The 12,494-nt window shown below is 44.3% G+C and overlaps 1 protein-coding gene across 1 annotated transcript; it reads left to right on the top strand.

The window, feature by feature from the left end:
- Positions 1-3,244: 3,244 nt before the first annotated feature.
- Positions 3,245-7,857, top strand: FIGNL1 (fidgetin like 1). The gene is made up of 2 exons (XM_032182082.1): positions 3,245-3,256; positions 5,387-7,857. The coding sequence occupies exon 2, from the start codon at positions 5,395-5,397 to the stop codon at positions 7,459-7,461; it is 2,067 nt and encodes a 688-aa protein (XP_032037973.1). The 5' UTR covers positions 3,245-3,256; positions 5,387-5,394; the 3' UTR covers positions 7,462-7,857.
- The last annotated feature ends 4,637 nt before the right edge of the window (positions 7,858-12,494 follow it).

Raw genomic sequence — 12,494 nt, 5'->3', positions numbered from 1 at the left:
CGTAGCCCAGCTGCAGGAGCAAAACCCTTGCCAGCACTCTGTGTTGTAACCTTGGTGATTCGTTCTCTGCACTGTAATCTTATGCACCGCATTCTTGTCTTGCCTCTTTCAAGGCTGGATGTGGCTGTGGGGGCTCAAGCTGTCATTTCTTACCATTTCTTATCTGTTTGTTATCAAGAGCATTTATTGAACCAGGCAACTCAAAGGGAAGTGTTATTACTCCCTCTGTCGTCCTCAATAAACCCCTAGCACACCCACTCCATTCTCTGTAGATGAAACTGTGAGGGGTTATAACCAAATAATTTAACATTTTTGTGACTTCAGAAAAAATCCAGGTTGTGAGAAGCTTGGTAACCTGGTTAAAACACTGTTTGCATTCTATCTAAACAGGCAAGTGCAAAGGTAATGATTTGGTATTTTCGGTATGCAATATTTTTGTAACTCAAGTTGGGACTTCAAGACTTCTTTCATTACATAGCCAAATCAGGGGAAGCTGTGCATTAAATTGAATGCCCTTATGGCAGGTTCTCTACTCTCTCCTTTGAGGTTTGCTTTTAAGACAGCGATTTCGTCAAACCTCAGCAAATATTTTATGCTGCTTATTGGTTTTCACTTGAATCATTCAGAATGAGGCCTCTTAAAAGCTCCTTCTTCGGTGTTTTGCCAAAATCCATGTGCTACCTGATATTCTGTATTTTTAACCAAGTTATTATAAGCAGTAACTACGTAAAATAAATAATCTGTAAGATAATGTCATGTGAAATGGGATGGTGATTTCTTTTTATGGTTGCCACTCTGCTTATTTCATTGTGTAATAATGAAATAAACAGCAAAAATTATTTGACAAAATATGCTCAGAAACATGATTGCAGAAAAGTTACTCAAATTAGTTAAAAAACAAGATAAAAATACAATAAAAATAGAAATTTTAAGAACTAACCCCCCAAATATGCTGTGGTTCCCCCATCAGTATTTTTTTCCCCTTGGAATAAACAATAATTAACCATTAGAAAAAGTCAGATAATGTATACTCAACAAACATCATTGATATATCCTCCAGTCAGTTGCAGGTAGGTACTGTGAAGAGGGGAAACAAAAGTCAGAAACAACATCTGACTTTAAAATTTTGAAAGCATATTTTCCAGACAGTTACGTCGGTGTAAATAAGAACAAAATAAATAAGTACTCCAAGAAAAACCTGTAGAATTAATTTCTACATTTGCACTTATTTTAATCTTTCCCTTTAACTTGTCATGCTAACTTCTAAAGCATTTTGAGAAACTTGCAAACTTGCTGAATTTTCTTTCTCCGTCCCTTGCAAGCGTACTTCCCGTGTATGGGAAGTTGCATGTAGACCATGAAGCAGGTACTGGGAACAGCTGGTTTGGCATGCAGTCTGCTCCCTGCCACATTTTTTCTCTGCATGTTTTCATCCTGTAAGGATGAGCAGGAACAGCCCAAAGCTGCACCAGGGGAGGGTCAGACTGGGCACGAGGAAAAATGTCTTTACCATGAGGGTGGTCAAACACTGGCACAGGCTTCCTAGAGAGGTGGTTGATGCTCCATGCCTGTCAGTGTTCAAGAGGTGTTTGGACAATGCCCTCAATAGGATGATTTAACTTTTTGTTAGCCCTGAGGCATCCAGGCGCTTGGACTTGATTTTTGTAGGTTCCTTCCAGCTGAACCATTCTAAGACCCATTGAATGACATTTCCTCATGGCCAGCACAATGCAGAAATCTGAATTTCATAGCTCTATTTTTATCTGAAATCTGGGGATGATTTGAATGTATAATCAATGAAGGCCTTGTTAGCATTCAGTCTCTCATACCCTCTTTTCCCCATGTGATGATTCCTTTGCAGAGTTCTAGTGCTAAGTCATCTGAAAAAAAAAAAAAATAAATATCTGGGCTATGTAATCAACTCAAGAACAAAACTGTTAAAAGGAATATTTTTGAAAGGAGGACCTTGCTGCTATTTCTGTTCTGTAGCTTTGAAATATATTTGTAAGTGAAATGACTTTTGGTGGCAAACAATGTATGAATAGTTAATATGTGAGCCTGGATTTATTGTGCCTTGTGTTCAAAAGCTTATAGAGCCTGTGCCGATTAATACTGTTTGCTGTTAAAAATAATTACAAAGTCTCAGAAATGCACTTTAGTAGAATGTCCACATCTCAAAGAACGCAGTGCAGCTACTAGATGAGGGAAAAAAAGTAACTTTTCAGTAGTCATATGGATTTATTTTTTTTAACTAGTGGAATGCTAGTACAATGCCTACTCTCTTAATAATGACAGATTATATTTTATTACTGATGGTGAAATACCGAAAAGATGTATTTATGAAAGGTATTGCTACTATGTTATACTCTGGACTGCACTGTAGTTCTGCAATTTCTAGTTTCCTCTCGGCGTTACATGTCATATTCTGTTCATGGCTGTTCGTCTCCGCTGTCAACCTGTAAGGACACCGTATTTGCTGAGGAGTACTCCTGTTGTGATGTCTTACAGCTGTAGTCCAAACCTTGGGATGTACACTTGAACTGCTCGGAGAGTGGAGCAAATGAGAAATAAAATTGGAGAAACTTGAAGACCATGGTGGAAGGGCAGGCAGCTTAAATGATTATTGATGGATAATATCTAAGAGTATGTAGAGTCCATATGACCTAACTGGAAAAATAATCTGATGTTTAGTGTTGTTTTGGGTTTTTTTATTACTATTACAATTTGTGAGCTGTACAGTTCCTTTAAAATCTCTATCCAAAGCATATTAAACTGACACAGAGATTTTATTAATGGCATTAATAAATGAAAAAAAAAAAGACTGGTGTCTGTCTTTGCTGTTAACCAAACCTCCCGCATTTTATTCGCGCCAGATATGCTGTAAAGGGTCCGTCCCCTCCCAGATCACTTCAGCATGTTGACTTTCACCATCAGTTGTGACTTTTGCTCGTTCACTGAACGCACTGCTTTGCCAACAGGACATTTCCCCTTCGCTAACGTGCTTTGGAACAATTTGTTGCCTCAGCCAGGGCCGTGCCGGGCTCCCCACGCTGGGTCCCTCCTCACGGCTGGGTCCCTCCCCCACAGCCGCGCCGCCCTCCCCAGCCCGCCCTTTCTTCGGAGCCTTCCCTCTCCCGCCCGGCTCTGCCTGACGACCGGCTGCGTCACCGGCGTCCCGCTATCCCATTGGCGGGCGGCGGCGGGGAGGCGGGGCGGAGCGCGCGCGGGGCGCGCAGGGGGCGGCTGGCGGCGGCCGGTGGGTGCGCGGCGCGCGGCGGGAGCCCCTCCCCTCCCCAATCCCCTGCGGCGCGCGCGTGGGGGGCCGTTGGTGGCCGTTGGTGGCCGTTGGTGGCCGTTGCGCCCCCTCAGCCGTGAGGGGGCCCCGCGGGCCAGGCAGGGCGGGGGCTGGCTGCGGCCGGTGCTGGGGCAAAGCCCCCGACGCCGGAGGTGTATGGGAGCTGCCTTCTGGTTAGCTGGCAGGGGATAAAGGTGGCGGAAAATCTCACGTGTACGCGTTTCAGAAGAAAAAAAAAAAAAAAGTTAAAATTTGGAGCTAGCTGCCGTACTGTGCGCTTACTAGTTCCAAACGGGGCCTGTCAGAGGTGTGGGAGTGATTGCATCGTTGTGAAATGGCTGCTGATTTGGGGGGTGGGGGTGGGGCGTGATATGTTTTATATGTTTATACTCTGAATTATGTGAACTACGGAGGTACTTCACGTGAGCAAACACCAACTTTTGTGTTTCATAAGGTGCTTTTAAGTCACCACGGAAAAGCCACGTGCACGGTGAGAGCTTAGCATCTTGCCCAGCTCAGCTGTTGCAGGTGGGCGCTGGTGGGAACTCGCACCCCACGCGGTAGCTGCAAGAGAGACTTTTCATTGTACAGAAGCTGGCGGTAATTTTTTAAATTCCCATGTAAAGGCACGGAATTTGCAGGTAAAAGGTGTTTTGGCTTTCCTGCACTTGGGCCGAAACCCAACACAAAACAATTTATCTCCTTGTTTATTATGCGTGTAACCCCTCCTGCCATCACCAGGTCATGCTCTGTGTAGTGCTGCGCTCATGCAATCACTGGGCAAAGACTTTTTGAAAGTAAAAATGAGGCCGGCCCCTGTCCTTACCTTATTTAAGGTATCTCCACAGTCTTGCACTTTGTGTGTTCTTACATGACTGCACTCAGATGCACTCTGCTGCTGATTCAAGAGAAGATTGCAGATTGACGCGTACTCTGTTTCTGGGATGCGTGAAGAAGGCATGGTCATGAACTCCAACAGCTTTTATTTATTTTTTCCTTTTTTTCTTTTTATTTTTTTTTTCCTGGCTGGGAAATCCCAGTACCTACCGAGGTTAAACAGTAGAAATTAGAATTTGATGTGTTTCAGTCCTGTCATGTATTGAGCGAGTTTCTTATGGACAGATCAGGAGATCGGAATTACTGTGTGTTAGGCAGTTTCTGTAAAGCCTCTTGGGGCAATAGTAGATGTCGCTAATTTTGCCGGTGCCTGTGTCTCTTCTGAAATTGTTAATTCCTGACATTACCAGAAATATTTCTGCAGACCGCAGAGAAGAGACAGCTTTGGAAATGTGTCAAAAACATGAGCATGTCCTCTCAGAGCTAGCAAGATGTGCCTTCCTAAGCAAAGGTCATCTTTCATGTTTCTTAAACTAAAACCTAGCTGAAGGAACTTAAATTCTGCTTTCTAAAACTGAAAAACAGTCATCACTACAAACACACAAGGCCTTAGTTTCTCGAAAATAAGGGAGGTTTTAGTATGGTCTAAATGGAATACGTAGTTTTGAACGTGTTATGAATCTGTCAATATCTAATTTGAAAGTTTACTAAATGCAAGCCTATTCATTCTGTTCTTACCTCCCCTCGTTTTGCATATAGTTTTATTTAGTAACTTCATTGTTTCATTTTTTATTAGCATCACTGTAATAAATTTCATCTTTTTGACAATTACCTATAACCTGACCTCCTCTGCACTGTGCAGTATTCCGTCAAACAGGAGTGAAAGCATTGCTGATTTCATTTAACAAGGCCAATTTTTGTTTGGCCATCTGTTACCTTCCTTTGCAGTCTACTTACCTCCCCAGGAGACCTCTGAGTAGAAGCACTCTCTCTCTCTCTCGTGTCCCTTCTTCTTTTCTTTCTTTGAAGGAGAAAGGAGAAGAGTACCCCAGTCTTAGTGGCTTTTTTCCACAAAGCTGTTTGCCTTGTGAAAATGCTGAAGTGTCCAGACTAAGTGACTTACAAGTACTGCGCTATTTCCCTCAATTAAAATAACGCATGTGTTCATTTATGTGTCATTAGAGAAGAGAGAAGCAGCCTGTAAGTAGTTGTGAGATGCGTTTTGTACCAACGGGTATTGTGTGTGTGTTTCAGTGTCAGCGATGGAAGCACCCACTCACAGCACCGTGCACCTGAGCGACTGGCAGAAAAGTTACTTCGCTCTTACCTCTGGCACCTGCACGCCCGCACAGAAGGCTGATGAATATCGTGCCAAAATTCTGCGTATTCAGTATGCATGGGCAAACTCCGAGATCTCTCAGGTCTGTGCTGCCAACCTCTTTAAAAAGTACGCAGAGAAATACTCTGCAATTATTGACTCTGACAACATAGAGACTGGCTTGAATAACTACGCTGAAAACATTTTGACTTTGGCAAAGTGTCAGCAAAATGACAGTGACAAGTGGCAATCTGCCTTGACAACAGATAATGTATTTGAATTAAAGTGTGTGCAGGAGAGGATGCAGGCTGGCAAAAATTTCCAAAGCGCTCAGATGGCACCGACAGATGCCTTTGTACCAGCCGGTAACGGGGTCAGTGCCTCTGCCACTCCAGGTCTTCCTAGACTTGGTGTCTTCAGCAGTGCTGCCGAGAGTGAACGCTGTGCTGGCTCATCAAAATGTGCGAGTCGGGGCCCGGATCTCCTTGAGCATCCCTTGTCTTCAAAGTATCTTCAAAGCAGTCTGCCTCCTGTGACCAAAACTTTGGATATACCTCCTGCCTCTTCTGCGTCCCTAAAGGAACAGGTTCAGACAGGTTTCCAGGTAACTCCACTGTTTGGAAATAAAGAAGTGACCAGCAGCAGTTCTCTGAAAATGTCAGGTGGCTGCCGTGACGGGCTGAATTTGTCTCTTTCCAGTCAGTCCGCTGTACATGCATGGTCTGGGAAAAGAAAAGCGTTTTATGGTTTGGCTGATAGAGGCAGCGCTGCACCTTCTAGCCTTGCTCCATGCCAGCCTGCTGTTAGTACAGAAGACAGTAGTTTTTCAGGGAATAGGAACGGAAATGAGGAGAGCGCTGCTCCTGGTTTTAGAACGGCAAAAGAGCAGCTGTGGGTGGATCAGCAAAAGAAACCTCAGAGCCTCCACCAGCGTACACCAGCCTCATCGTACGGAGGCGTAAAAAAGTCTTTGGGTGCTGGTAGGTCTCGGGGTCCGTTTGGCAAGTTCGTTCCTCCAGTCCCAAAACAAGACGGGAGTGAAAATGGAGTAGCACAGTGTAAACCTCACGCACAAGGGCCAACAGATCCGTCACTTCCTGTAGATGAGCGCCTGAAGAACATCGAACCCAAAATGGTGGAGCTCATAATGCACGAGATCATGGACCATGGGCCCCCCGTCAACTGGGATGACATTGCTGGAGTCGAGTTTGCCAAGGCTACCATAAAAGAAATAGTGGTGTGGCCGATGCTGCGGCCAGACATCTTCACGGGGTTGCGTGGTCCTCCGAAAGGAATTCTTCTCTTTGGCCCCCCCGGGACGGGGAAGACGCTCATAGGCAAGTGCATCGCGTGCCAGTCTGGGGCTACGTTTTTTAGCATCAGCGCCTCTTCTCTGACTTCCAAGTGGGTGGGTGAAGGGGAAAAGATGGTCCGCGCGCTGTTTGCTGTGGCACGGTGTCAGCAGCCGGCAGTGATTTTCATCGATGAAATTGATTCTCTGTTGTCTCAGCGCGGGGATGGGGAGCACGAGTCTTCGAGAAGAATAAAAACCGAATTTCTGGTCCAGTTAGACGGGGCAACGACCTCCTCCGAAGATCGTATCCTGGTAGTTGGAGCAACGAATCGACCCCAGGAAATTGATGAAGCTGCCCGAAGGAGGCTGGTAAAGAGGCTGTACATTCCTCTTCCAGAAGCCTCAGCGAGGAAGCAGATTGTGACTCGCCTCATGTCAAAGGAGCACAGCTGCCTTAGCGAGGAGGAGATCGAGCTTATTGTTCAGAAATCACATGGGTTTTCGGGGGCAGACATGACACAGCTCTGCCGGGAAGCTTCTCTGGGCCCGATCCGCAGCCTTCAGTCCATGGATATCGCGACCATCCTGCCGGACCAAGTGCGGCCCATTGCCTTCGTTGACTTTGAGAGTGCCCTCAGGACCGTGCGGCCCAGCGTGTCCTCGAAGGATCTAGAGCTGTACGAAACCTGGAACCAGACCTTCGGCTGCGGTAGATAACTGCATCGTGACTGCCTTGCAGTGCGTTAGCACTGTCACGTGTTAACGCCATGACAATTCAGTGTCTGCACTGCTTCTTGTTTCTATCCGTCTCTAAAAAATCTGAAGTTACACAGCCAGACGTCTAGGTGCTGGCCTGAGGTTTAGCTAACTGGGAAGATGGAGAAACTGTGAGGGAATTACAGATAGCTGCTGTGAAGGGTGGATGAATTTCACTGAAGTCCAAGGGGGAGATGGGCAAACTTTCCGTGTAATTGAAGGGAGCACTGGGGCTCTCCTGTGGGAGGAACCTCGCAGGAAGAACCTCCTGAGGGTGTGAAAAGGTGTCTGGTAAATGGTGTTCTTGTCTGACTGAGCCCTGCACACGTCACTGCAGTCTAATCCCTGTTTTTTATTAAATCCTCTTTCTAATTGTATTCTGTTTGACTTTGTTTTCTGTTCTGTGCCTGTGTGTCTGTTACCAGGAGGTCTTAGCACCTGCAGCTGGAGAAGAGGCCATGGGTCACCAGGGCTGTGGGATCTGAGGGAGGGCCAGCTGTGGGCTTGCTGTTGTATCTGGGAACCAGGTGCCATAGGGATGCCTGTGTGCGTGCAAAATTCACTAACAAAATTCTCTATAAACGTGAGGCTGGACCAGTGGGCGGGCGGGAGGACACCAGCAGCTGGAGGGAGCCAGGGCCTGGCCCGGCTGCAGGTTTTGGTGTGGCTGTGATGTGAGCTTACCCCCCTGGCAGTGTTTGGAGGTCCCCTGGACGTGAGGGTGCTGTGAAGCCAGAGAGGGGGGGGCCTGGCTGTGCTGCGAGCCTCAGTCCTGTCCATCAGGAGGCGAGGGATGAGGTGGGGCTGTCTGTGTGCTGCCCCTACACATGCACTCACTGTGTGCGTGGGCACTGCTAAAGGCACCGCTCCCTTGGTGCTCATGTTGGTGTGCGTGCCCGTAACCGCTCTTTGGGGTTTGGGGCTCAGCCTCATGCAGAGCTGCACCTGCAAGTGAAATCAGCAGCAACTGCACCACTGAACTAAGGTGGGGGAGGCCTTGTTCTGAGAGGGCACCTGATCTGGTTGTTGTCTGAGGAGGAGAAATCCCATGTCCCAGTCACTCGGCTTCCACTGCCCCGCAGCAACGGTAAAATTCCTAAGTAGGTTCTGCTCTGTGGCCTTACCTAAGGGTTTGAGGAAATGCACTGCTGCTTTGTTCACGTAACCCATCCTTGCCCACTGGCTGGACAGAGCCGCCTCTGAATGAAAATGGACCACAAGCTCTCACCAGAATGCTTCTGGCAGCCTGGAAGGGCTGGCTGCACTGGAGTGCAGTTTGTCTCCAGTTCCTCTAAAGCACTTCTATTAGGGAACATGCAGAGCTTAAAAACTGGTCTTAGATTTTTCTGAAATTGAGTAAATTATAGATGCTGTTTAGCTAATGTTTTTTTTTAAAGCCATTTAAAAAGAGGCTGTGAGACTATAGTGAACCTGGACTTTGGGATGATTTAGGAGTTTTAGCATTTCTTAGATTCATCCTGATTTGAACACAAAAAGTCCGTTCTCCTAGTTTGAGGTATGGTCTGTATTAGAGATCGTTTTGCAGAGGCTTAAAAATTCAGGTATGTGAATTTACCTTAACTTTTGAAATAGTGGAAATAGAATGATTAGATTAAGAATAAATGTGTCGTAGTCCAAACTGATCAACTTTTGTGCCAGCTGGGTAAAGATGTTGTGGTTGAATCTGTGTCAGTGATGTTAGATGCAGTTTTCAAAGGAGACTCAGCTCCTACAACTTCAGCATCACAGAGCTATAAATATACGTTAGCCACTGCTCTCTCCAAAGATCTTAAATCCTGATGAAAACATGTTCTTAAAATCTTTTCTCAGGCAAATGAATGAAAACCCCGGAGATTTTTAATTTTTCAGTAAAACTCCAGGGTAATAAAACTATGTGTGTTTAAAGAATTGCCATATTTATGCAGGGAATTAATCTGGTGTGCTCTGTAAGCGTGTATTTCATGTATTCATCTTAATATTTGTATTTTTTATGGAAACAGGACTCTACTGAAAGGACCAGCAAGACCGCACATGATGGTAGAGTAAAATGCCTCCTAAGATAACGAGGAGGGGGAGAGAAATGCTGTGCTGCTGCATTTATTTTCTGTAAAATGGAACTTGTGAAGGAGACAAAAGGTGGAACCGTAGCTCCAGATAGGAGTATTCATCCTCCAGCTTCTTGCATTATTCATTACTTTGTACTCTTGAATTACATGAATATGCTTCGGTGTTAGAAAACTTGCAGAGAAAGGAAACATTAGGTAAATTTTATTCTTTCTGTTGTTGTTTTGGTAATGATGCAGCTAATATGGCCATCTCTTCGGCCATCTTGCAATGGTCAGGCTTTGCTGCAGGCCTCAAGTCAGCAGGACTTCCGACATTAGCCCAATATATATTTCATAACCCAAAAATGCGAGATTAGATCGCCAGTAACATAATTTCACAAAATATAGAAAATTGCTCAGAAGTAAGGCATGATTGTAATTTAAGGGAAATGGTGCAGATAAATCCACTTTAATGGATCTGTTTAGTGTATGCAGAAACCTATGTACTTCATTATTTATTCTTTTTGGCTGGCTGAACTTAGAAATGCAGGACTCTCCTCTAGTTTTGTGGTTCAGTAACGTTTGGTGCACAATCTCTTAGTTTCTCTTAAATAAAGGTAAATAATTTCAGTCCTGGAAAGGTGAGCTCTTATTAATAATCAAGGCCATTCACACTCCTTTCATTTTCTCAGTGCATCTTGTATTTGAGTTAGCGAAATTGTCTCAGAGCATTCTGAAATCCCTAGATGAATTTTCATTTATAGAAAACTGTGCCAACACAGGTAGGTGAAAAGCTGATGAAGCAGCAATGATCATCATTTGCTAATGGCAAGCGGATGAGAAACAGGCTGGCCTCTAAGAGCATCAGTAAGATTGTCCTATTGAAATAAGGCAATATCTGTTTTTTCTAATGGAAATTACTACTCCAAACCAAAATGCCATTGGAGAAAAAAAAAAAAACCACAAACAAACAGAAAAACATTGAACAAGCAAGCAGAAAACCTCTTCCTATTAAAATGATAATTTTGGTGGCAATAGGGTCTTGGTGAGCACTTTTACTAAGACTCAGCAGATGCTGAGAACTGTAGATGTACAAACAATGCTTAAAGTTGTCTTCAAACTCATTAGCACACATTCCTTTGAAATGAAGATGAAAGCTGAGGTTTGGGACGATTTTAAAAGAAGGCCTATGAGTAGTTCTCAACTGAAGAGTTGTTCTGGTGGGTTGCCTTGCCTAACAGCCAAACATCCCTCCTGCTGCTTGCTCAGTCCCCAGTGGGGTGGGGAGAAAGCAGGATGAGAGAGATTTGTGCTGAGATGAAGACAGGGAGATTACTTACCAGTTATTGTTGTAAGCACAACTGACTCCACTGGGGAAGAATAATTTAATTTATTGCCAATTAAAATAGATGTGGATAGTGAAAAACAAAGACAAATATTGTAATGACAGCTCTTTTTCCCTGCTGTCCTCCCAGACTCAGCTTCACTCCCACCTTCACTCTTCTCCCAGGCAGTGCACAGGAGATGGGGCGTTGAGGTCAGTATAGCAGCTTCTCTGCAGCTCCTTCCTGCTTAGGTTTTCCCTCTGCTCTGCCGTGGGCTCTCCATGGGCCACAGATATTCAGGAATATCCATCTGCTCCTGCATGGGCTTACCATGGGCAGCAGTGTGGATATCTACTCCACCACAGAGCAGCTCCTCCTGCTTTGAGCATTGTGGTCACTCTGTTGTTTCTCACCCTTTTGGTTCCCTCCTCCCTTGCTCTATCTTATATGTGTTTCCCCAGAGACCCCATACACGTGGCTGATGTGCTCAGCTGTGTCCCATGGTGGATTCATTGTGAAGATGGCCAGAACCAGTTGTGTCCAGCAAAGCTTTGACACCTAACACCCGATGTAGATGTCTTCAGGAGAGTAATTCACATAACTATAGTGATTAGTGAAAATACTGACATTGAATTCCCAAGGGCTAGATTTCTTAACCTTACGTTTTAATATTTTACTACTTTTCTTTACCTTACCTGCAGCAAAGCAGTCATGTACAGTGCTGTAGCTATAAGCAGATGCTGTAATCAATCAGTAAGAGCTGCTTTTGTCCTGTTAGGTCAAAAAGCTCCTATGTGAAGCCAAAATTGCATTATCATGAATTTATGGGTCTGGAAAATATTCTAAGAGTTCATCAAATTCTCATTTCATGTAGGATAAATTAGTTTTTTTGTGATGCCTGGTACAGGTTTTGCCTAGTTTATTCCTCAAAATACTCATTAATTCTAAAACTTTTGGTATCTTCTTGTACTTAAGCCATCTTTCCATACTTATATCCTCAACATATATAAGCCATACTTATATCCTCAACAGCGATTGTATGATGATATTTGAGACTTGCTCTGTACACTGTTTGCAAACACAACCTGATAAATACTTAATATTAACCATCCATAAAATGGTTTTGTTGCCTGGATTCTTCTTTAGCAAGATTAAAAAGGTAAAATTGTTCCCCAATGCCTCATCTTCATTAATATAACATATACATTCTGTATCTTATCATATCCTTATTGACAGGGGAAAGCTTTAATCATCACCTTTGTAGCCACAACACTTGAGATCTGTTGTGATTTGGCATTACAACGCTATCTAGATTAAACAGATGTCATTCTTTCACATCTTTTTAAAGATGTCCTGTTCATTAGACTGCTTCTGTGGGTTCATAATTCTCCTGCACTGTGATACCGCAGCCAGGACTGTGCTCATCAGTGGTAAGGGATGAAACTGGAGTAGAGTAGGAGGGCTGGACATAAGTGCCAATTTGTAAGACAGATGAAGTATTCACTGGAGTATGATGCTTGTTTTTTTTTTTTTTTTTTTTTTTTTTTTTTTTTTTTTTCTCTTCAGTTAATAGGCCATCTTCAGCAAACTAGTTCAAAAGTTGCTGTATTTACTCACCTTTCCC

This window comes from Aythya fuligula, chromosome 2, assembly GCF_009819795.1.
Source record: "Aythya fuligula isolate bAytFul2 chromosome 2, bAytFul2.pri, whole genome shotgun sequence".
Classification (NCBI taxonomy): Eukaryota; Metazoa; Chordata; class Aves; order Anseriformes; family Anatidae; genus Aythya; species Aythya fuligula.
Note: the sequence above shows the minus strand (reverse complement) of the source record. Positions and strands in the feature narration are given on the sequence as shown.